General features: G+C 39.6%; 1 protein-coding gene across 1 annotated transcript; it reads left to right on the top strand.

The window, feature by feature from the left end:
• The first annotated feature begins 3278 nt into the window (after positions 1–3278).
• Positions 3279–25733, top strand: LOC123981393 (ceramide transfer protein-like). The gene is made up of 18 exons (XM_046066166.1): positions 3279–3976; positions 5805–5939; positions 14368–14484; positions 14645–14710; positions 17143–17250; positions 17419–17557; positions 18626–18703; positions 19055–19212; positions 19454–19546; positions 19637–19723; positions 19894–19986; positions 21394–21489; positions 21746–21878; positions 21976–22046; positions 22179–22307; positions 22430–22559; positions 23577–23713; positions 23803–25733. The coding sequence occupies exons 1-17, from the start codon at positions 3866–3868 to the stop codon at positions 23702–23704; spliced, it is 1872 nt and encodes a 623-aa protein (XP_045922122.1). The 5' UTR covers positions 3279–3865; the 3' UTR covers positions 23705–23713; positions 23803–25733.
• Positions 25734–25743: the final 10 nt, after the last annotated feature.

The raw sequence follows: 25743 nt of genomic DNA, 5'->3' as shown, positions 1-25743 counted from the left end.
ATTCTGTTCTATTATTGTCTACAGTGTGTTTCTAACAGCACCAGCCACCACCAGAGGGCACAGCAAACTGCAGGTCACAATCTGGTCCAACCTTTGCTGAGGTTTCTTATGCAAGGCTTTTCCTGAGACTGCCTCCCTGACATTACTGCTCGGCAGTCACGTCCACATGCAGCTAGGGGAGAATAGCCCGTCACTAATAAACATCTTTTAAAGACCCACCCCTCTGAGACTCAAGTTTTAAACAGCAAATGTGTTTAATTAAAGAAACTCATGCTTTCCCTGAACCTACACTATTGTGCCATGATATCCCTGTCCATAAGGAAGTTACCAAAATAAGGTAAAATAATCTATCCTGGTGGGCCAGCTGCTTCCTTCCCTTTTACCTACTTGGACCTGCTGATCCATGAGGAATATGGGATTCGAAAGAGGATGTGATTTAATCACATTACTGCTTGATCAGCCCTGCCTGAGTCATAGTCCTTGACTTCTGGCTTCTAAATGAATCACAGAACCATGGGGACAATTTGAATGTCACCATGATTTAATCATGCTTGAATCCTATCCAGTCAAACAACAGGTTACACACAAGCCTTTCCCCAGGCAGTACCACCATGTTGCTTAGTGACTGTCAGGATTTTCAGGGACTTAATGTGAAATGAAAGGGATTGGCTTCGGAGCTAAACCAGCGCTGATTTCACTACGAAGTCTGAGAGATAAGGGCCTAACCTTGTTTGTTTTACCCACCTTATAATGTACCTCCCTCTCCTGTACAGTGTGTTTATCACATCCGATTACTGTAAGAGCCTGAAAATAAATGCTTTGAAGAAGGAAATAATCTGTCAAACAGACAATATTTCCAGAAACCCCTAATACAAGTGCTGGATACATTTTCTATTAAGTATAATTTAGAGTAGGGAGTTCACTTTATGGTGGTGGCTACAGCTTTCAAAAACCTGTTAACTGAGCTATGAGAAATCTTCACTTCCTGCCAGTCCAACTTTTCCTTTTAATGGAAGAGAAGAGTTGGATTGTGCAGCTAATAGATATCTTGTGGTTTCTTCATCTCCATGTCTCATGATTTCATGGAACTGCATCAGACTCACGAAACCCATGACATGGCTAAAACCTCTTCTCTCCTCTCCTGTAACTCACTGAAACACATGATGTTTGAATTTCGGGAGACCGTGTGTGTGTGTGTGTGTGTGTGTGTGTGTGTGTGTGTGTGTGTGTGTGTGTGTGTGTGTGTGTGAGAGAGAGAGAGAGAGAGAGAGAGAAAGAGAGGTGTGTGTGTGTTTGTGCATGTGCTAAATAACACAAGGATTATCACATGACTCACATGGTTGACATAAGTAAAGGCCTGGTACAGGATTATCAAGGGAGGAAAAGAGACAGAGAGTGGAAATGTTCTTCATGAATGAATGTGTAATGTCACTTGGAATTAGGATGTATTCTACTTAGGTATTATAATAACTCCATTGAGATAATAAACAGTGAAACAACATAAAAAAGAGAGAAAAAACAGGTCTGTAATATTTGTTCATTCCAATTTATGTGTGTGTGGATAATATATCTGCCTCATATTGTTGTATTATTAGAAACTTTATAATTTGACCTCACATTACGCTAATGTTTGAATGGACCGGCCTCATAACTTGCTGATCCGACTGCAGCCTTTGCTGTTATTAAAATACCTCAGGAGACTCACAGTGGTGCTGCTAGGGCTCTACAGGCACCTCTTTAAGAAGTTTAATCTTACCATGATTTAATTCACCAAAAATACTCCCACCAGTGTAAAGAAAATCCATTACAGTAATTCACTCTTCCTTTGGACGAAGTTGTTTCAAACTGTGGTGCATCATTTTCACTAATTGACACAAGCCTTAAGGCAGGTCCTGCATTATTTCATTTCTTGTCAAAAATTTACATGGTGACAAGGTTATTCCTAAATTATAGGTCTGGAATGTATTTGTGTTTAAAGACATTATCACTGACAAAGGGGTATTAAATAATTATTTATACAGCATTTTCAAAATAAAAAGCTTTAGTGTTTATATCGTTGAACCAGGTTTAAAACATAGCAGGACTGCAATGAGGTAAATAGATAAATCAGACAATTAAAATAACACAAACATAAAATACACAACAATAATATGAGATAAAAACAACAATAAGACTAAGAAGAAATAAAACAGTGTGCTTGATATGGCTGGGCAATAAAACAATAATAACAATTATCACAATAAAATTTTCCTCAGTATCTATTTAAAAAAAATGTTAATGTTATAAATGTTCAAGTATTTGGAATCAAACAAATTAGCACTTAAATTTTCTATTAAGATATCTATTTTTTTGAGGAAAAGGAACTGAAAAAAAGATTTTATTTAATTTTACTCATGCATATTTGTTCAACAAAGATTTTATCAAAATTTTTTGAATGTTCTACCTCAGATTTGACATCAAGTGTTTGTCTTGTTTTGCAATATAACTGAGAGCTAATCCACAAAGTGCTTTAACTGTAGGCCTAATCAGTTAATTATTTAAATATATTTTTAAACGTACCAGTAACCAAAGATGATGGGCCCAGTGGCTGGTTATTTTGCCCATAAAATAGAAATTAACATTTACATTAGTATAAAAAGATTGTTTTTTGGGGGGGGGGGGGGTTGGTAGATAAACATATATAGATACCTAATTTGAGATCAGGGATTCCCTTCCAGTGTGTTAAAGCTACATTAGGTTAATAGTTACACCTTCAGTAATCTGGAGCATCACACTTGTTACAGCACGTTTATCCCCCTAGTATTATACTATTCTTGCACTGAGTCTATTTCTAGGGGAGGGGGAGGAGCCTGGGTCCAGCTGCTGTTATTTTTGCCCAGTGTATGTTGTGCAGACATTTGTGTTTGTGCTGATCCTGTGCAAACGGTGTTAGCATTATTGTCAAATGTCCAGTGTTACTGTAAATGATGCTTTGACAACAGCACACAAGGTCCTGGAAAACATACTAGGGATACTGGCACAGCTATGCTTTACAACCTGTTGTAATGTGACAAATAAATCTACCTTGAACATTGTTAACTTTGTAAATAACAACACTGCAAGCTTTTGTTGACCTCCTGTTGTGTTTTTCTTCGCTAAGCAGACTTCAGTAATCTGGCGCATCACACTTGTTACAGGGTTAACCCCCTAGCACTGAGTCTGAAGGAGGGGGGAGGAGCATAGGAGTGGATTTGGTGACGTCACCGAGCCAGCGCCCCTGCGCACCACCGAAGTTGGAACAAGCGCTCGCCCACAGGGAAGAAGAAGGACCTCCAGACGTCAGTTGATCATGGCGTTGAGCTGGAGAGCAGTCGTCAGTCTACAGAGGAAAACAACTGCCGCCACGGCCACAGCGTGTCTCTGAAAGTCAGCGACGTATTACTGAGCACATTAATCTGCGTCTCATCTTTTTTCTGCTGCCGCTTCAGGGACTCAACGTAACGTTACGCCGAAGAAAAGGGAAGCTGCGGAGCGGAGTTGACAGCTACCGACGTTACAGGCTTAACTAATGTTTACCTGGACTATTTGACCACGATATGTCTCAACCCTCTTCAGCCAACTAACAGTAACGGAAGCGGTGTGAGCTAGCAATCGATCCTGTCAAGCACTCGGGCTATTTGGGTTAACTCCTCGTGCACTCAGACCTATTAGCAAGTCGATAATAACACAACATGATTCAGTGAGCCGTTGGTCCTTATTTGCTGATTGTTAGTCAGGTCCAGACAGCTCAGCTAATAGCTTAAACCTAACTCACCTAAGGGGTGTCAGTCATATGCATATATAAGTTTATATTGTTTTTATACTCTGCTTGTAAAGCGTTAAGGAAATGTCAGATAACCAGAGCTGGAACTCCTCCGGTTCCGAGGAAGATGTGGAGCCTAAAGAGGAGCCTGGACCTCTTGTTGGTATCGTCGACTTGAGCGGAGTCCTCAGTAAAGTAAGTCACGTTTTTATTAAACTGAACAAGTTTACCTAGCTCTGTTATGCTTTAAGCACTGCCAAGTGCTTAGGGCATAACTGCCAGGGAGGCGTCTGTCTACATATCACGGTAAAATTAGGCAATCTGGTAATTTGTGACAAATCATGGCATGTCTGTATTAGGGGAGGGAAGGACAAACCTGAACCTTTTACCGTCAACATTGCCTCATACCTGATCTGCAATGAGACCTGTAATCCCTACTGATGCAAGAGGGAAAACCCATAATGAAATTGAATAGCTTACATTAGCCCAAAGACCATCTACATTTTTATTAAATTAATTTACTGTGCTAATGGGTGAAGGAAAGTGTATAGCTCACTCCAGGTTTATACATGCGACAATGAAATATCTGCATTTTAATGTTGTTCCAGATTGGATCACAGTTATGGATATGTTTTCACAATATCGTTATCATTGTAACATGAAATGATTAGGTCAGCTTGTACTAGTACAAGTAAACAATGCTTATTAAATGAGCGTAGTTTGTAAATAACAACACTGCAAGCTGTTGTTGACCTCCTGTTTTGTTTTTCTTGGCTAAACAGACACTTAAGTGTATTGCTAGACATAGTCTTGGTAACCTATTTGGACAAATGCTTCTGTGCCTCACTTGTGCAAGACTTTGTTTTGGGCAGGTTGACCACAGTTTTAATTAGTTAAGCTGCTGGCACACCAGTGTGGTATTAATCTCACTGTACACTGGTCTCTAAACAGATTGCATGCTGACCTGCTAACCAAGCATATTTTGAGATTAAGCAGATCCGCATTCAGATAAGCTCACCTGTTCAATCATACTAAGCCCCATACGCGTCATCGGTGTTATGAGGATTATTGAGTCTACACCTCACATAAAATCCCACCTGTGTGTGGTTCTGCAAGCATATCAGATTAGGTAGATTAATTTTATTTTTGTAATATACATTAAATTGAAAATTATAACTACTCTCCAGTTTAACAATCCAACAGTCCTTTAAGGAAGACTTTGTTGTTGTTGATTCAAATCAGCGATGATTGTTGAGGCTGTGTCGTTTTTTATATATATAAAAAATATGTTATGACCTGGCTCAAAAGGCCACAACAACAAAAGGGAGACACACCATGGTAAACGGTTAACATATGTTTATTTAACAATAATAAGCCAAATCAATAGTTACTTCAAATTAACATTATTAATGTATGAGGTATGAAGTCTGTGGTTTCAGTAGTGTCTGTGCAGGATGATTGTTGCATGGGTGTATGTGTGAAGGTGTTGTAGCATGCAAACAAAACAAATACCACAACGCAACAGTCGAACCAAAGAAAACCAAACTAAATGGAAAACCAGGGAGCCGGCCGCAGGGAGGTCTGATCTGGTCTTGACAGCAGCCCCTTGCCGAATGAGAAAACAGTCCCAAATACTCTACAGGGCAATAAGCCCAGGTGCCCAGAGCCACTGCAATCAGCCCCTCCTCCTCCGAGAGAGAGAAAGAGAGAGAGAGACAGAGACCACACTCATGGGTCATGAGTGTGGTCACAGGACTGGACACCTTTTAATATGAAACTACAATGAAATGCAGCCTCTTAACATACCATTTGAATCAACTTAAAGTACAATGACAACAGAACATTTTAAGGTGGTATTTATTGCAAACATGGACTATTCCATTACATTGTAGAGGTGTTTTTTGAAGAGATAACCTCTGTTATGAATTGGCAATATATAAATAAAATTCCGTTGAATGTTTATTTTTCATGTCCCTCTACATACAAAGGTATTGATAAAAGTGCTATTTATTTTTTTTTTCAGTGGACAAATTACATCCATGGATGGCAGGACCGTTGGGTGGTCCTGAAGAACAACACACTGAGCTACTACAAGTCTCAGGATGAGACTGAGTATGGCTGTCGGGGTTCCCTCTGCCTTAGCAAAGCTGTCATTACTGTGAGTACTATTGAGATTCTTTACTATAAAGCAGCACTCTTCTCCTTTCTGTCAGCAGTGCTTTTATATGGCACAATCTTTTAACCGTAAGCGAGATAACATGCTTGACATAAGTTCTGTGTTCTTGAATGCAGACTTTTCGTTTGTGCAATACTGGCCTTTTCAAAATGTCTTACAAGAATGAACGCAATTGTTTGTGTAAGAGGGCTACATCTGCTAAGAGAGAGGAACGTCAGTCTCGCTATTTAAGCCACCAAACAGTAAAACTTACTGTGGCACACACATCCACTGCTGTTCGGGACCTGAGAGGATACTCTGTGTTTATTTTAATTGCAAATGTTGCCACAAGCTAGCCCTGTGTTTTTTCCTTTGCCTACAGCTTCAGCTGATTTTCTGCAGACTGTGTTGCTCTTGTTTTACCTGTCATTACACAAAAAAGCCATTTTGGTTGCATGTCCAACACAACAAATGATATAAAACATTGCTTATGAATATGCAGAACTGACTGACAGCTATACTAAAACGTTTTGTGCAGACTTGACCTTCTCTTTATTTTGATTGACTAGCTGTAAAAAGTATGGGCTTATCAACGTAGTCTGATTTTGCTATTCAGAGTTGACATAACTTTGTAAACCTTTTAATAATCAGGTCAGCAATTTGGGGAAATAAGATTAAATAAATTAAACAAATCCACTAAGGAATAACTGTTACTATCAGCTGAACTCACTGGTAAATCTGTCTGTAAATAGTCGGTGTAGCCATTGACAGTTTTATCTTTTTGTTGTTAGTCGTGATCCAAAAGAATTGTCAATCAATGAGAATCAACCTTCTCTGATTTGGCCATAAAGACTGACTTGCATTGCAAATACACGATTGTATAACATTCACTGAATTTCACCTTTGGCTGTGCTTTTTTCCACATTGCATGCTTTGTGTAAATCTCAAGCAATAACCACGTGTTGCAAATAATGCAAATTATTTGCTTCTTGTAGAAAACAGGTTTTAGTTGTGTGCACTGCATTTTGTTTGGCTTGCTTGTGGAAACAACTCCACTTAAACGATGGACATTTCATCAAACTGAAATCCCACAGGAACTCAGAAGAGCTTTCAGCAGAAGCAAAAACGAGGTTTCAGTGTTTCTCATCAAAGTGTCTCCATTTGTTTCAGTGCTGTCTTAACCCTGTGATATAAAATAATGCTTCAATTTTACCTTACCAAAGTTTTTCAGCTTCCATTTTATTAACGCAAAGCCATGATTTTCTAATGCTGTAATTTACCGTTCTAATCAACATGAAACCCATCACATTAGGGGCACATACGGTAAGGAGAAATCTGAAGGAGCATATGTTGATTTTTCAGTTTCTCCTTCCATGGACTTTCTACCCACTGCCCTCTCATTCTCCATTAGCCTCTCACATAGTTTTGAAACCTTTGGCATGTGATATACTAGATATGATTCAGATGTCAGACATTCACCACATATTTGTCTTAAATTCATAAAGGAAAGACTCTGCTCTTTCCTGGATCGATGTGGACGCCTAAGGCTTGACTCACTAATGACAATTCTAATCAGATGAGGAACTTCACCCTGGAGTTTCTCAAACTTGCTCTTCAATAGCAGGTGATAATCTATTTTTACAAACAACTCCTGATTATGTCCCAAGTTATGCTTTAGGGTAACTGGTCTGTCAGGTGACTGTTCTCAGCTCAGTCTGTGTCTCTCTCCAAACAGTAACCAGGGAAATGAATAAGCTCTGGTTCCCAGCCAGCATAAAGCAAGCTTTGCTATTAGCTGTATTTGTTCAGCTTCATCAATTCCCAGCCTATGTAAATATTAACCTCCCTGTGGTGCTGTACGGTGGCCATTTTTCATTCCAATGGAAATATGCCTCAGAAGTCGGGCACATAAATAAGAAAAAGTTATAGCTGGTGATGGTCATGCACAGTAATTGCTTTTTTTTTTTTTTTTTTGAAAATAAATATTTTTATCTTTTTCACCAGGATTTCTCCATCTTGTCGTCTCCCCTCATGGCTCTAACATTAACTATTATAACTTTTATTAGTTAAGCGCAAAAGGGAATGGAGTGTGGCTAAAATAATGTGTGTTTGTACTAAGATCTACTTCCATGCATTGTATCCGCTTGTTATGGACCGTCTTTGCATTTACACCATAGTAAATGTTTACACTTTTGAGGTTTCCTACTTTGCTGTTTTCAGTTTGGCCCAGAGTTAGATAACTTGGGTGAGAGGCTATTGATACCATGAACCTGAATAATAAATAATAAGGATAAAAGATCTCCAACATTAGACTCTTAATCGTTTTGTCCATGAAATGTCAGACAATAGTGACCATGCCTGTTATCTGTTTTCCTAGAGCTCAAGGTGCCGTCTTCCAATGTCTTGTTTTGTCCAATCAACAGCTGAAAACCCAAAGGGGTTACTTTAATATATGACACAGAAAAGCAATTCATTGTCATATTTGAGAAGCTGCAACCAGCGAATGTTTGGCATTTTTGCTTAAATGAACAAAGCCATTATTTGATTGATAGAAAGCAACAATTTTGATAATCAACCAATCAATTCATCGTTGCTGCTCTGTGCTTACAGTGTGCATATACTGTATGTATAAAGGTCAGATGGAAGGAAGTCAGTGGTCCAAGTTGCACCATGAGACATTCATAGATTTCAGATCGGACACTAAAGTTGAGAAACTTGATAACGGGTGATTACTTCATTGCAAAACAAACAGAGCAGGTGTTCAGAAGCATTTCTCAAAAGAGTAAATCCAAACAGTCTAATAACCCAAGATTGAGACAAACTGAATATGACTCCTGCAGCTGATGCTGATGGCCCACTGTTCTCTCCGGTGTTATGTTTCTTATAGTTGGTCTTGTGTCCTGAAATTCAGCGGCTGGTTTTAATCATACCCAGCATAAACACAAGCATTCTTCGTTGGTAGAGCATTTTGGGACAGACAATATATTACCCACAAGAACAGTTTATAATATAATGCAATCAAATGGACCTCCGCTCTAAACTACTGCCTGAACATCTGTTTGATAGAGTCTCAACTTAAGTATTTATTTAAGAGCTGCTAGATTGGATTGCATTGTTCATTCCATTGTGTTCACCACCTGTCTTCACGCTAGTGTAGGTAGGTTATAACCTCCCCTTTTTGTGCTCACAGCCACCTTCATTACTAGGGAACTTGATGACACTGTGCACAGAGAACTGATGTTACAGACACATTGCATTAGTACGAGCCAGGTTTGAATAGTAAATTACCTATTAAGTAAACAGGTTTTCCAGTAAGTCAACAATATCCTTATAAATAAATAGAAACTTTAACTAGCTAACTTTTTAAATACAGTTGTAGTATCTGCTCATATTACCAATTATCTCCCGATGTTCTTCTTATTTAACCTTTATTTAACCATGGGAAAAGATCCATTGAGATAAAATGTCTTGGCCCTGGCCAAGAAAGGGAGCAGGACAGCAAGTACAAACAAGACAGTACAAACATAAAACAACAAACAAATTACAATCAGAACATTTACCCTTTTACCTATATACAAATGCAATAGTCGCAACTCACAATCAAACCAGTACATTCAAACTTCAATGAGCAGTTAAAATACATCTTATTCAAAAACAGTTACAGTTACATTGATCTTTAAAAACGTATTTAATCAAGGATTTGAACTTCCCAAAACCAGTACCGCCAGCCAGAGGGCCCTTTGCAAGGAGTTCCAAGTTAATGGTGCACAGCATGAGAAGGCAGTTTTACCCAATACTGAAGTCACCCTGGAAACCTTTAAAAGCAGCAGCCTGCTGGACCAGGTGTGATGACTACTGACCACAAAGCTGAGGAGGCTATTAATGGAATGTGGTAATTTCCAAATAAGTGCCTTATAAATAAAGTTACACAAATGTATCTGTCCCCACATAGCTAATGATGGCCAATCCACCATATCCTATAATCTGCAGTGATGTGTGCGCGATTTAGCAAGTGTAACGCTGCATGGTATGCAGAATCAAGTTTCTTTAACAATGATGAAGCCGCATGATGTACAGAACAGTTTAACATCTAATGAGTGTTATGTTACTGTAACATAACCATCCATTGTTTTCTCCTTGAGTGTATGGTTTTCTACACTTTATTTATTCATTTAGCTGACGCTTTTATTCAAAGCGACTTACAATTGCTATACATGTCAGAGGTCGCACACAATGGTGGAATTGATTGATCCTTAATGGAGCTTCTGCCTGTTTTGCATTTTGAAGACAGCGAGGTTGGTAAAGGCTCTTAGATAAGTCTCTGTATTTACAGTGTGTATATAGTACTTTAGAATTACTACGGATTTCCGTGTAGCATTACTGTATACTCATTCACTATGCATTAGTTCCAGATTTCGATTCCTCTCTTGAGGCTGCTATACCACTTAAGTATGATGCCGCTCTTGTTCCTCTGTTTCACATCTGACAAAGGTGTAGTGTAGAATTCTGACTAAAATATTAATACATAATACGTGGTAATGGAGCAGTGGATAAGACGCATGCCATTGGTGTGAAAAAACAAGGAATTAGTGAATAACATATGTAGTAGGATTGTTTTGAGTTCTTCAAGGCTGTGGTATTTGGATGCAATGATTTGCCTTTTTCCTAACCATAACTGTCACAATGAACCATGCAAGTTGGCTAAAGAGGAAAGGGAAGAGACAGAGGGGGGAAAAAGCTCAAGGTTCAGGCTCAGGTTGAATAGACTGTTGCGAGTGACGTCAGGCTTTGTGGAAATTGAAAAGTGTCTTCAGCCAGGAAATGAGACTCTTCCTCATTGCATGTGACTTCCTCTATGTTGGTGGTCAAGAACCACATTCCAAAGTCTGTAGGTGTGTGTATGTGTATGCATTTCAGAGAGTGTTGTTCTTACTGCCTTTCCTTTCTCTTGCTTTCACTCTGATGACTTGGTGAGTCAGTGTTTCCTCCAAAGGGGCCATGGGGATCCCATTTTGGTGTCCAGAGTCTACAGAAAGATGTTCCTGGCACCGGAGCGTAGCACAAATGAACTGCTGTATTTTTGTCTGAATCTCCTCAAATGAGTCTCCACAAATGAGTAAAAATGTTCAGTTAGGTCTGGCGATGCTTTTTAGGGTTTCCCAGTGTTTGCATTGGTTTCTTCCTTTTCTTTTTTTTTTTTTTTTTTTTTTTTTTTTTTTTTTTTTTTTTTTTTTTTTTTTTAGGTGAATATCATAAGCTTTTTTTAAGAGGAGCCTCCCATCCATTCAGTTCTGGAAATTGTGACTGCAGACACGTACAGCAGCCCAGAACGGGTTGGAAGGGAGAGAACAGACGGAGACTCTTTTTGAAGCTGAGTAGGAAGTTTATGTTTCAAGAGAATAGAGACAGAATAAAGCTGTTTTGTCTCATCATTTTGATTTTGGCATTCATATTACTTGCTACATAGCAATACAGAGGGGGAATACTTGTGTGATAAATTATTTCATAAATTTCTCTTTCTCCCCTCTCTGTCCTGTTCTCCCCCAAAATGCTCCATTTCAAGACCATACAGTTGAAAATCCAAAACAAACAGATATGGGTCCCTAGAAGCAAAGTCCGATGATCTGAATATGGGATATAATTATGGCTGGGCCCCACAAAAAGTGGGGACATTAGAACTAGTTGCCGGTGGAAGATGACAACAAAATCCAGAAATGGATTAACAAAACAAAAACTTCTCTGTTGTGTGTCTGCTCTTATATCAAGACTTTGTTACACACACATTGGGCTCCTTAAGCATCACATGGACACCAGTGTACCCTAATGTTGCTGCTGAGAAAATGCATCTCCTCATGGTCACAGTCTACTTTTTGTCCCATATAGATTTTAAAATGTTGCAGCATTGTGGGCGCACAGCTTTCAGGGCACAAAAAGATAATTGAAATATTGATCTGTCCTGGGATCCAGAGTGCTTTGCTGCAATCATTTCCAAAATATCCATCCATTGATTTCTGTATACCTGCCTGTCCTGTGCACGGTCACAGGAGGCTGGAAAGTATCCCAGCACGCACTCTGCAACAGAAATTCTCTAGCTCTTCACAACAACTTTGTACTTCATTTCTCTGAGTTTCTCTAGTTCATCAACGTACACCACATGCACACGCAGACAGACTGCTTGCCTTTTCACATAGAGCCCAGGCTGAGATCATCGTCAGCAGGTCAAGTCATCTTGTAAAGTGCAAGGCTGCTAAGATGACCTTCCCGTGATGGATTGTTGTTTACTGTAGCCTTGGATCCCAGTAACCTTCCCAGACCCAGTGCAGGCTTTCATTCCTCAACCCTGCTTACCAGTCAGTATACCCATGACCCCGTAGTGCAGGGGTGATCAAGAGAAACCCATTTTAATACTTCCCTAGTAACCGAATAACACTGCAATCCCGTCTACCAACCAAACACCCGGCACAATGTGTGCAGGGACTCTAGCATTCTCTGTAATTTAGTGCAGTATAGTGATATGTGCGTGGGTAAATATGATTTTATTTCTTAAATGTTGTGGTCATTTTTTTTTATTTTCCTTCCTGCTTGTGTAGATTTTAGATTCTGATCCATCTGTAACAGTTGTGTTGAAAAGAAACTCAGCAGAAAAACTCTGTATACATATTTTTTTTTTTTGGATTTTAATTCAGATGGCAGATTTGAGCTGGTAGTTGTAGTCCAGTCAGACTCGGCGGGTTGTTGAGGGGATATCATGGAACTATTCGGTGTGATCCTGTTGGGAGTTGTGTGGTACTCTTTTGTCTTCCCCATAACAGATGGAGAGTTAAAGATGCATCACCCTTGTTTCCTTCCTTCCTTGCTTGGGCCTCCTCCTCTCATCCTTCTCTGCCACTGGTGTTGATCTTAAAGCTCGTGCTGCCACTAACTTAAATGAGCATCTGGTTTTGAAAGCTCTCAGCATTCAGCCTCATGCTGTGCATTATTGACACGGAGCATCTGGCCTTGGCCTCAGTGCCGTCCAGGTGTCAGGCAGCACAGCCAAGTCAGACTCCTCCAATGAAACCTCTTTAAAGACACCATAGTGGGCCATTTATTACTCTGCCAACTCACTGAAGTAATACAATCTTCGGTAATGGTTTGGGCTGAGGCAGACTCCGGGCACTTGCATTGGATGATATTGGATTGCGAGCTTGCATTTGTTAATGATCATATGTGGCTGTTTTATTATAGCTTGTCTCAGTGAATGTAAAATTAGGATGTAGTGTTAATCTTGTATGGATAAAATAATGCTGATAGACAGGAATAATCAATAAAGTGTAATTATAATACTTTAACTCACAATACCATATTGATCCACTAGCCCAAAGAAATTTAATTAGTGGCTATAGTGGTTCTTGTAATATCGCAGGCTCTTGGCCCTACATAATAGATTATTTCACTTATTGGACATTACAAATATGCTAAGACAGGGATCCCAGATGTGTTTATAGTATTGTGGCCAACAGGAATGAGGATCTGCTGCAGTCTGCTCAATCTGTCTTTTCCAGTTCTTGGTCCTTCCCCAGCTATGCTATGAACAAGCCAGACCTTCACTCAAATATCAGCCTGTTCTTCCACTGATCACACCTTGAGAGTGAGATTGCATTGGGACTCACTATTGAGGTGTCCTTTCAGAAGGCCAGATGCATTTTATAGATAGTACACAGGTAACATTGCTGTCACCACTTCTCCCTCCACCTCCACCCTCTCCCAGCACACACACCGACACACATACAGTCCCTGGTTGCTGACCATGCATGCGCAGCAGTTTTACAGTGCTGACCGTACACTGGGGGGTTATTAGGAATATGCTCCATCCTGCAAGCTGCCTTAAAAAGCCAGTTATCTGCCATTTCTTCTCCTATGGGATGCTGTCTGAAAATGGAGCTGTTATGCCTCTGGTACTCTCTTCTTTGTCTTCTGTCTCCGTTAGATGTAGAGATAGGCCTACATAGAAGAAACTTAACTCATCACTGTGGCTGTGCCGTGTTCCCAGTTGTTAAAGCCATCTGAGAAACAGATTGTCGCCTACCCTGTAACGCACAGGGGAGAGATTAGCAGTTTGCTATTTCAGTGCCGTTTAATAGCTATTTACATGGATGGCCGCTTCACATATGCCTCCCTCTGCTCTTCCTGAGCGGGAAAGAGATTTGCTTTTCCTCTTGCTATGAAAAGAACATGACAACGAGCTTAGAAATGTGTGTGACAGCATTAACTGAGAGCTCAAGCCAGCTGGGTGCCCATACTGGCCTCATTTCATAGATGCTCTCTCGGCTGCTATCTGATGACGACAGGGGATTTGATTATAATGACCGATTATTTAAAGGATCAACCACAGCATGCACACTGACTAACCTGTGTCCTTATTTCCTTTTTCTGTGTGTATATCTTTTAGCCTCATGAGTTTGATGAGTGCCGGCTGGACATAAGCGTAAATGACAGCGTGTGGTACTTAAGAGCACAAGACCCAGAGCACAGACACCAGTGGATTGACTCCATTGAGCTGCACAGGGTAAGTCATGCACACTCTAACACAAGCTCACAATAAACTGCTGGCATCAAAAGAAACCAAGTCCTTGTCACATGTACAACAAAAAAAGTCTCATCTTATACAAGGTTGGATTTGTGAATGTGTGTGGTTTTTATTGTGTGTGTGTGTGTGTTTCTATCAGAGTATCAGAGAGGGGAGGAGAGAGAAGGGAGGAGTCCAGGGAACAATAATCATCCCTCAACCACTGGTGCGTTTGTTGGCAAGTCTGTAGGATTCTAGGACTTACTGATTGCTTCACTTGTCTTTATGACAGTACACTGTAGTAGCATGTTTGTGATAACCTGTTCACCTGTGTTTATTTAGGCCATTAAAAAATTTTGCTCAGACATGTATGCTGCATGGATAGTTTTATCCTAGATGGTTCACAATTGGTAAGTTATCTTAACCTTGGACTCAGGGTTAGGATAATCTCATTTAACACACAGGAAACTCTGAAAAGGCAACGCAAGAGTCGTTGAGAAAGATGTGTGAAGCACAGCCAACAGATAACCCTGTTTTTAATGACTTTCTAGGGACAGCCCTGAAACGTTGAGGTTAACCTGCTTGGGGCAGAGTCAGTTGGCCCATAGTTGTGGCATTCTTGCTTTGTGTATTGCCTAAAATATAAGTACAATGTGGATTTACACAGGGCTGAAATACAAGTTCTTTTAAGTGCTTTGTGAAAAGCCTTGCAGTTCAGGGAGAGCACAAGGAACACCCGTAGTATTTAGTTAGTGTTAAGGACAAAGGAAGCAGGTTACAACCCCACTGTTGACTGCTGAGAGGAGACAATAGAGGCAGACAAGACGTGATTTCTGAGTGCACAACATCAACAAAAAGTTTTTTTATACTGCTTTTGTATGTTTGGAAATCTTAATCTACGGCAGACATGAAGTAATCCAAAGTGGAGCCATAGTTACGTGCTCACTCCTGGTCCGTAGTTTGGGAAATACCCCCCTCTTCTCTCCTCACTCGCCCCAGCATCAGGCAGCCACCATGACTCAGACCAAGCAGGTGGGAGTCAGCACACCAGGCCACAGTCCCACCCACAATGAGTCACCACTGAAAGCTCCTCTTCCTAGAAGGCCCTGTTTCCTTTTCTAACTTACATTACTCACAGCACTCTGCAGCCCAGCGTCTCCAGGGAGACACAACACACTACAGCTAACACTCAAGTCTTCTTAGAGACACAGAAACATCTAAACATGAAAACAACACTTGTTTCTAGGATACCATCTATATTAAAGTAACCTGTGCATGTTGTATATTTTAAATGTGCAGTCAGAGCCATATGACATAGATATTGGTAATGTAAGCTCATCTTTAAAGGCAATTGGCACAAAAAGTACAGCTTTGTTTCTTGGGCAGAGGTCTGTTTCTGCTCAGGGTAGCTTTTTTTTTTTAATCAGCACAAAGCTTTATATCTCCTACTGTCTAAAGTCAATAGTGTGTGTCCACTAGGGCTCTAATCACCCAACACATAAACACATTAACACTTATACAGTTGCTTAGTATTTGCCAAGCGGCATGCACCTTAAGAACGTGCATAGGTATTACTGCGCAGTTGAGATTGTTGACAGGAGATACAGCAGCTGATAAATGTTACCTTTACTCCTGTTTTGTTTTGTATTTTCAAATTTTATCAAATGGCATAGCTGCAAAATAATATGTGCTTGGTTTCTGTCATCAAACAGATTAAGCAGTTGTCATGCGAACAGTTAAATAGTGTTATCTGTGCTGATAAAGTCAGTGGGGTAGCAGTATGTTAGCTAAAGGACAAGCGGCTGTGACTCAAATCCATGCGAAGACAGGCGGAGTTACTTCTGGTCGTTGACCGACAGTTACCCCAGCCTCTGACAAATGCCTGTCACATCCATTTACATTTCATGCCTCCTGGTGGTTGAAGTTGGAAGTGTCTTTTAAAGGGAAAGACATCTTTATTACTCCTTCCTGCCAGAATCTGTCTGTGTCGTTGAAGCCATCTAAATTGAAGGCTGTTATGTAACAGGAAACCAGTCAGGTTTACAGGAAGTCAGTTGATGTTTCAGTTACGTTGCCATGATCACTGAATCTGTCATGTGCTGCTGTTGAGGTCACCGTATCCTGTCAGAATATTGTTATGAAGGCTTTCATTTTTCATTTAATAATTGTATAATTTTATGTAACACGGAAATCATTTTAAATTCATAATTTACATCTGCTCACTGTATGTAGTACTTCATGTAAAGAGAGAGTCATTTTAATTAAACATGTGATGTTTAAAACACTGGAATAGATGGGACACAACAGAAAGCTGCATGTTGGAAACATGTCTGGTCAAATGGACAACTAGAACAGAGATTACTTGGATCAGTTTAAGTGAAGGATTAGTATTAGTTCATCTTTTGTTTTGTGATTTCTGGGTTTGTTTAATAAGTCACTGCTGAATTATGGCAGGGGTTGTTCTTTTTGGGGTTTTTTTTTTTAGTCAAGAGCCTAGCTCTTTCTCTAGTGCATGATCTTTTGTTTTGATTAAATATTTGTTTTAAATGAATAATTATCATGTATTTTATTAAGTTAAAGCTACTTTGTGACAACATCACTATCTTGTTTCCTCATTGCCATGTCTGTTTTTCTCCACACTCGTGCATTTCTTCATAGGCTGATTCTGGATATGGCTCAGAGTCCAGTCTGCGGAGACATGGCTCCATGCTGTCTCTCACATCAGCCACCAGCGGCTACTCTGCCACCTCCACATCCTCCTTCAAGGTGAGTTTTCTGGTAAATGTTCAGTTATTTTTTCGGGGGGGGCAGGGGGTATTTGTAGGCACACACAGCCTGCTTTTTTGTCAGCACATGCGTACTGGACTGACTGCATTGTGGTCAGTGGAAATATAAACAAAGGCGTGACCACTCTGTTGCTTTTTGTTTCTTTAGAAGGGTCATAGCCTGAGAGAGAAGCTGGCAGAGATGGAGACCTTCAGAGATATCTTGTGCAGGCAGGTGGACACGCTTCAGAAATACTTTGATGTCTGTGCGGACGCCGTGTCTAAGGATGAGCTGCAGAGGGATAAAAGTAAGACGCCTACACCTTTCTTTCGTTACTCAGTAGGGATGTGATATTTTGATGGATGGGTAGATTTTGGAAAGAAGTGAAGATTATTTAATTGTGAAAATGCAACTTTCCTTCTGCTTTCATATTATTTTAGGGCTTAACCTACTACTGAATTAATGAATTGGTACATCAATTGAAAATTAGTCAGCAACCATTTTTATAATTGCATATGTCATTTTTCAAGCATAAATGCCAAACATACACTTACACAATTTGGTGCTTTTCTTTGTCATATATGATAGCAAACTGCACATCTTTTTTTCTTGGACTGCTTGTCCAATGAAACTATTTGAAGACTGCACATGCAGGAAATTAGATTAAGTATTTGACTGCCACATTTTATGGACAAAACAATTAAGTAATAAATCAAGAAACTAACCAATAGATTATTTGATAATGAAAATAATTGTCAAAGTTTTGTCACATAGCCATAGCATTAGGTAAACAATGTGTAGACATAATAGAAAAAAGAAGGAACATTATGGGAACCAAAAATGAGAATTGTTTACAAAAATATGTTTCTTACATGACACTGGTTTGTCTAAGAGAATCTTTAGCTTCCACATTTCATATATAGATAGTGAAAATATTTGGAGTTTAGAAGAAACGTTTACGGAATCTCGCATGAAATGTGTTTGTGTGTGGGACTCAGAAAGCAGTTCTTATGCAGGCCCCCCTCACCCTCACCCCATCTTGGCTGGCTGAACATTTGCTCATGGCAGCCTGCGCTGGGCGCCTGTGGATGACCGCAGTGAATGAAGCCCTGTTTTTGTTCTCTAACCTCCCTCTCTCTACAGTCCTCTCTCTCTCTCTCTCTTTTCTCTCTCACCCTCTGTCTATTCTAAAGATGAAACCAGACCATTGTCATGTTGTCCAGCACAGCAGAGGTCTGTCAGTCTGATGGTGTGCTGTGCTGTAGCTTAAGTTGTGAATGGGTCACAATGCGGTGCCCTGACCTGGCACCCTGGATGACTCTGAATGCTTGAAAAGGTGTGTAGCAGCTAGCTTACTTAATTTCTTTTTTTTCAGTCGTGGAGGATGATGAAGATGACTTCCCCAATACCCGGACAGATGGAGACTTTCTGCATAACAGCAGCAAAGAAAAATGTGAGTATTGCAGAAACTTGAAAAACCCCTGAAAAAGTGCTTACTGTGAAAAAAAATAGTGTTCCTGTACAACCTTTGTTGTTGTAAGAAGGTGATTGAGAAAGTATTTTTCAGCACCTTTTTAAAATCTTTGTGTTCCTCATAGTTGACATATACATAGTTGACATATACTTATGTCAACTATGTATATGTCAACTATCTTTCTAATGAGTAATCTTGCTGTTATGTCCACTGACATGAAATAATTTTTAAAAAAGTTTAGGAAGTAACCCCATACTTGGTCATTGGTCTGTACAGATTTGGTGTTACAAGAAGCATTTGTTTTAGTCGGCATGCTCCTCTTTTGTGCAGTGTTCCTGTCCTTGAGTCCCAAGGGAATCAATGGCATAGACTTTAAGGGTGAGGCCATCACATTCAAGGCCACCACTGCTGGGATCTTGGCCACTCTGTCCCACTGCATTGACCTCATGGTGAAGAGAGAAGACAGCTGGCAAAAGAGACTGGACAAGGTGTGTAACATTTGGATTGGATTAGCCATGTTGCATCTACTTGCTTGAAAGAAAGAACATAGACAATAGTTATTGTGCCTCTTCATTTATCTACAGTAGTGAAGTAGCCATCTGCAAAACAAAGAAATGCTGCAGGAGAGAGAGTTATTGTAGGATTTGATGCTAGATCAGCATGCATATCTTTCCAACTTCCTCTCCACAATTGCGATTGTTTTATTATTCTGGATTCCTGTGTTTGTAGGAGATGGAGAAGAGGCGAAGAATAGAAGAAGGCTATAAATCAGCACTCAATGAGTTGAAGAAAAAGTCTCACTTTGGAGGTCCAGATTATGAGGTGAAGTACTCATAAAGTTCACCATTAATGCAGCACAAATTTTGGATTGTGCACTTTTGAAGTAACGTTCCTTCTCTACTTCATTGGCAGGAGGGTCCAAATAGTCTCATAAATGAGGATGAATTTTTTGATGCAGTGGAAGCTGCTCTTGACAGACAGGACAAAATAGAAGAACAGGTGAGCAAAAGATCAAATGCAATATTTACTTATAGAAAAAGTTAACTGCTGGTGATGTGGTGTTAAATAAAAGCAATGACATGCCTTAAAGGTAGTATGTTTAAAATACTTCAATTTAATATTTTTTTTCTTAAGTTCTACATTTAAATTCTGTATTTGTTTGTGTCTAGTCTCAAACTGAGAAGACAAGAATACAGAGATGCAGCCCAGTCCCCCCTGGAGATGTGTATTCCAGCGCTGGCACACACAGATTCTCTGACAAGGTTGTCCAATCCACTCCTTTAAACTGTACTGTGTCATCATTTCACCTGTTCCTCCTTCATTTCTTCCAGCTCCTCATTTCACACTTCTTTCATTTTTACATCTCACATCCTTCTGTGTAACTTTGTACCTTCATATTTGTCAATCATCCCCTCGGGTCTCATCTTCACTGTAGCCTCATAGTCAGTCCTCCCCTGCTCTGATAGTTATGGCCCCTCCTCACGATGTCCACAGATTCAGTGCAGAGGTAACTCACTGCCAAGGCTTAGCCAGTCACCCTCCCTCTGTGTTTCACCTGTCTAGACTAAACACCATGTTTGCACGGCTGTTAACTGCGTAAGCTTTATCGTGAATACACAGGAAGAGTCTTGAATGACTCATAGTAGCAGCATGAAGCATGAGCTCCCATTATTATATCTGTGTGTGTGTGTGAGAAATAATAATTGTTCATGTTGAAAGACAATGTGCCATCAGGTCAGTTGTGTAACAAAAAGTTTACCCCCCTGAAGTCGCAGAACGTATCTAATATCCGTGATAATGCAGCACATAAATATGGTTCCAAAATTGCTTTAACTGATACATATATACGATATAGGCCTTTTTGGTACATTGAAGCTTTGTGTCCTCCAGTGTTCATTCATTTTTCTAATTTGATTTTGTTAGTTATAGTCCACAGAAACTAGACATTTTAGTCTTGATTTTTGTCAGTGAAATTTCACTGAAATTTTAGAAAAATTCAGTTGTCATTTCCGATTTCTGGCTGATTGAACAGAGCAGCTGCTGAAATTAAAGTTTAGCATGTTACATCCACATCCGCGGCCCTTGATAACTTTCCGTTAAAGTTAGCTAACGTTTTTTCTAAATGTCGTGGTGGTCTGCATGTGTTGGTGGTTTCTCCGAGCTGCTTTGTTGAAGCCTCTTGTCTAAATCCAGTGGGATTGGAGATGCATATACTGTATATACTGTATATACAGTATACTGTATATGTAAATACATTGTTACTTTTGGCTTCCAACATCATGACAACACATGAAATTACTGAGAAACAAGATGCTGCTTATTAGTGAAACAGGTTAAGCAGCAAAACAACTACTGAAGAACAGATTTTTTTGTATCATTCCATACATGCATGCAGGTCGTTGAATAAGACATTTATCATTTTATATGTCCATTCATCCATCTTTCACTTTATTGTTTTGATAAAATATTATAACACCATTCGTGATTTAAAAAAAACTTTTATGTCTTTATTTAGGTTTAGTCTAGTTTTTGGCGTGAAAAATCTTGTCTGCAATATTTTTTGTTCATTTCTGTTCATAAAATTAACACCGATCCTCAGAGGATCTTTTCAAGTAGTCATCACATCATCAATCTCACATCCTCTGCCTGTCCCTGGCCTTGTGTTATAGGTGGAGGAGATGGTGCAGAATCACATGACCTACTCCCTGCAGGATGTTGGTGGAGACGCCAACTGGCAGCTGGTTGTAGAAGAGGGAGAAATGAAGGTTCGAGGAGGATTTTTCAAAATGTCATTCCGATTTCTGTAACTGTAAATCACATAGAGCATTTTTATATGTAATACTTTCACTGAGACACACAGTAAATCTTGAATCAATGTTTTTAAAGGATCGAGTACATTTAATTTGTTCTTAAAATAACATTTATCTGGAGTTTACTATTGGATTACTGTTTTTTCTTTAACATCAGTCCGAGCCTAAAAATTATAAAATGATTTCACTTAAATTTGGCATGCGTGTGCAGGTGTACAGGAGAGAGGTGGAAGAAAATGGGATTGTTTTGGACCCGCTGAAGGCCACCCATTCTGTAAAGGGGGTGACTGGTCACGAGATCTGCCATTACTTTTGGGACACTACCTACCGCAACGACTGGGAGAGTAAGTCTTTAAACTCAAAGTCAGTACATGTTTAAAACAAATTGTTATGATTAAGAAACTTTCATTTTAATACACCCATGTTCTCTGCTTCTTTTAGCCACCATTGAAAACTTCAATGTTGTGGAGACACTGTCAGACAATGCAACAATTGTTTATCAAACGCATAAGGTAAGCTGCAAGATCACAAACAAAATCCCCACACCTGATCTGACAATGGAATGGATCTGCTTGTTTTAATCACCTTTTCTTATTGTTCTGTTGAGTCTGAAATGATAAAAGAAAAATGAATATGTGTTGCAGCGGGTGTGGCCTGCATCTCAGAGGGACGTGTTGTACCTGTCTGCCATGAGAAAGGTTCTGGCCAACAATGAGAATGACCCAGATACCTGGTTGGTCTGCAATTTCTCTGTGGATCACGACGATGCACAGGTTAGCCATTAAGCCCATTCAGATACATTTTAGGTGTCAGACACCATGCGAGGAATTTATTGAGATTCTAAATAATAACCATGCTGCTGCTTTTCTTAATTCTCTGTCCTGTTGTCCCACAGCTAACCAGCAAGTGTGTCCGTGCCAAAATCAACATCGGCATGATCTGTCAGACCCTGGTCAGCCCCCCAGAGGGAGATAAAGAGATCAGCAGAGACAACATCCTGTGTAAAATCACCTACGTCGCCAATGGTGTGTGCATCTGTTCTTTTGGGTTCAGTTGACATTCATTTTCATGGTATCTGCAGGTCTTGGAAAGTTTTGAAAAGTCTTGGAAGATTCACCAACGTGTGTCTGCACACTTGCCTTCCTCAGAGTGTCTTGTTTGGTTTATTGCTTTGGGTCAAGACACCCTGAGGAAGGCATATGTGTTGATATGTGTTGGTGTATTTGTATAATGTAGTAGCTCGTATTTATTAAGGGCTTTTTGTTTTTAACCATCCACTTGACTTCCTGGAATTATGATGTATGCAAACACCCTAGCCATGTATGGGGGCATATTATTTTCCTCTTTAAAATTGATCTTATGTATTTATAGTATATAAAAACTCATTTAGACATATTATGATGTGCTTGTTTAAAGCTTCAGTGTGTAATATTTCTGAGGATCTATCGACAGAAATGCAATATAAGATCCATAACTGTGTTTTCAGTGGTGTGTAAAGACCTTACATAATAAACCGTTATATTTGTATCACCTTAGAATAAGCCATTTATATCTACGTCCCCCCTTCTATGGACGTCGCCACGTTGCATTGTCATGTTTCTACAGTAGCTGAAAACAGACAAACAGCGCTACAGAGCGCGTTTCGTCACTACGTTCTTCTTGTTCTACTTCTGGTAGAATTCAGGCAGTGCAGACACTCATCACTATGTTGAATACGTACGTTAGAAGAAGTATTAATAATACACTGCAGGGGTCTGCAAATAAGTTTTGCTTCAGAGCAATATTTTCAACCATCAGATGGTGATTGAGAATATAAGACACAATATTGACTTGCATCAACATGTTGTTCGGTTAGTTTAGTTTGTAAGGATTCGCAACCCAAGGGTTGATGGTTCGATCCCACCTGGATAGGGAGCAGTGGTAGACTGGACAGTTGGTTGCAATTCACAACCCTCACCACTAGATGCCATTAAATCTTACACTGAACCTTTTAAAGCAAACTTTCTTGCTCAGTAAAGTTGGTTTCCTGTGTCTGTATGCAGTGAATCCAGGGGGCTGGGCTCCTGCCTCCGTGCTCAGGGCCGTGGCTAAGAGGGAGTACCCGAAGTTCCTCAAACGCTTCACCTCCTACGTCCAGGAAAAAACTGCTGGCAAACCCATCTTATTCTGAGGCTCACAGGTAAAACAGGAGTTCACTAATCCAGTTTTATGTGTTCATCTCTTTAGTCAGTAGAAAATAACATGAAGCTTCTGCATCTTTTTTTTCAGTGTTGAGACATGAGGACAGAACTGCACGTGAGGCTTTGAGGACGTACTATCTGGTGCTCTGCTGCCGTTCCTCATAGTTATTTCTTCCTTCCCAGTTCTTAGCTACAAGTTAGTTCCACTAGGGGAGGAAGGGTCATAATGGTGCCCTCTGGTGGCTGCATTCCAACATTTGCTGGACAAACCCTTGGCCTGAGAGACATTCAGATGAAAATTTGTGAAAATATATCCTGTTTTGTTTTCCTACTGCATTATGGTTTGATTAATACTACTAAATTTCTAAATATAAAATACTAAATTGCTGTTATTCATAAGGAAGATATTTTTCATTGTCAATTAAATAAAATGGTAAGAGTTTGTGTCCTGAGATGAATGCATCCAGCAGTGGGCCCAGTCTACCTTCCCTCCCCATGAAAGTTCTTGCAGCAGCTCCTGATGCCACAGTTGACGCCATCTTTCATGCTCACGTAGAAGACTGACTTGTAAGAGTAGCAAACATGTCAGGTACAGATATATTAATATATAAATGTATGTATGTTCTATAAGAGGTTTGTAAAAAGAAACAGATCTTTGCTAATAGACTGAAATATTTTATTCTTGCCATTTATAGTTCATTGTGCTAGTTAGAAAAACATCATTGATTGACATGAGATGAATATTTGTATTAAGTCCAGAGGGCTGTCATCAACTCATGACCCCTATGATAAGGGACTTGACCTTTCTGACTCTATCGCTCTCATGAAAACACCTCTCGTTGGTGCTGATGGAGGGACAAGCTGAGAGAAGTCATATATTTAATGTACATTATTTGCTTGGCTTTATATTTGTGTTATTGTACATGTTGTAGTGTCATAGCACATATTTTGAATGTTTAATGAATTGTAAATAGTGTCACTAAAATTTCTCTGAAGGTCTGAAAATTGTTGGACTACAGTCAAGCCCAAATGCCTTAGTGTTACAGAAAAGTATAGTTTAAGATGGAATAAAGGGTGCTGTTAGTGCACCTATGAAATCACTAGAAAGTGCCTCATGGCTAAATTCCCCTTATTATGCTCTCTTCTCCCCTAAAATTGGTCCTGCAATATATTCACTGAATGAACAAACAAGGGCTCCCACAGAGGGCTAGCAGGATACTTTTTTCTAAGTGTTAGTATTATGAAGACTTAAGATTCATTTCAGTTTAAGACTTGCCGCCACAACCTTTCTGTCAGTGTGCCTGGTATTTGTTACATACATGTGCTGTGTACTGGCAGTTAAAGTGCTGAAACCATTCTGTTGATGTAGGTAAGTTAGGTCTCTGTATCATGTATCATCTGTCTAAAAGTGTTGCTGATCAAGGGCAGGGCTGCAAAGTCCAGAGTTTAGGATCTAATCTGTTTAAGGACTTAAGTTGTTTTTTCTAGGAATGTTGTAATTGCAATTCCTTGTTTTATTTGCTAACATTTCCTAAAACCGTAACCCTGAACTTTGCAGTTTTACAGGTGACGCAGGTGAAAAACCCTTTCAGAGGACGTTTGAGGCATGTATAATTTGGTTTAAGAACTAAATACAGTTTAGTATGACTTCCACCTATGGACAGCACAAAATGTTGGGTCATAGCAATGATAGATTTATAGCTATTTTATCAGTCACCACTCTTGAGCCTTTGGTCTTTTTAGAGCTTGTAAGCAGAGGGATGTGGATGACAGTGAAGCCAGATGATACTCTGCCTCTGAGCTAAGTGGAAAGAAGCTGGGCTGAGACCCATTCACATAAAGCAGACATTTCTAAAACTATTTTTTTGTTAGCAAAACTGAATGTAAGTAGATACATTTTATGTAAATAATTTGTTCATACTAATGCAGTGGGGTCATCTTATAAAATGTACTGTTGACAGTGTCGCATCTGATCTGCACTGTTTTTAAAAAGTGAAATAAATAAGTTTATCCACAGTCTTCAACGTTT

Source organism: Micropterus dolomieu, linkage group LG13 (genome assembly GCF_021292245.1).
Source record: "Micropterus dolomieu isolate WLL.071019.BEF.003 ecotype Adirondacks linkage group LG13, ASM2129224v1, whole genome shotgun sequence".
Taxonomy (NCBI): domain Eukaryota; kingdom Metazoa; phylum Chordata; class Actinopteri; order Centrarchiformes; family Centrarchidae; genus Micropterus; species Micropterus dolomieu.
This window is presented reverse-complemented; position numbering and strand designations above follow the sequence as displayed.

Bases quoted from the DNA above. Each gene is read 5' to 3' on its own strand.
- LOC123981393 (XM_046066166.1), top strand. From the start codon at position 3,866: ATGTCAGATAACCAGAGCTGGAACTCCTCCGGTTCCGAGGAAGATGTG. The intron at 14,711-17,142 runs GTGCGTTTGTTG...ATTTCTTCATAG, and splicing joins TAATCATCCCTCAACCACTG to GCTGATTCTGGATATGGCTC. The intron at 17,558-18,625 runs GTAAGACGCCTA...CTTTTTTTTCAG, and splicing joins TGAGCTGCAGAGGGATAAAA to TCGTGGAGGATGATGAAGAT.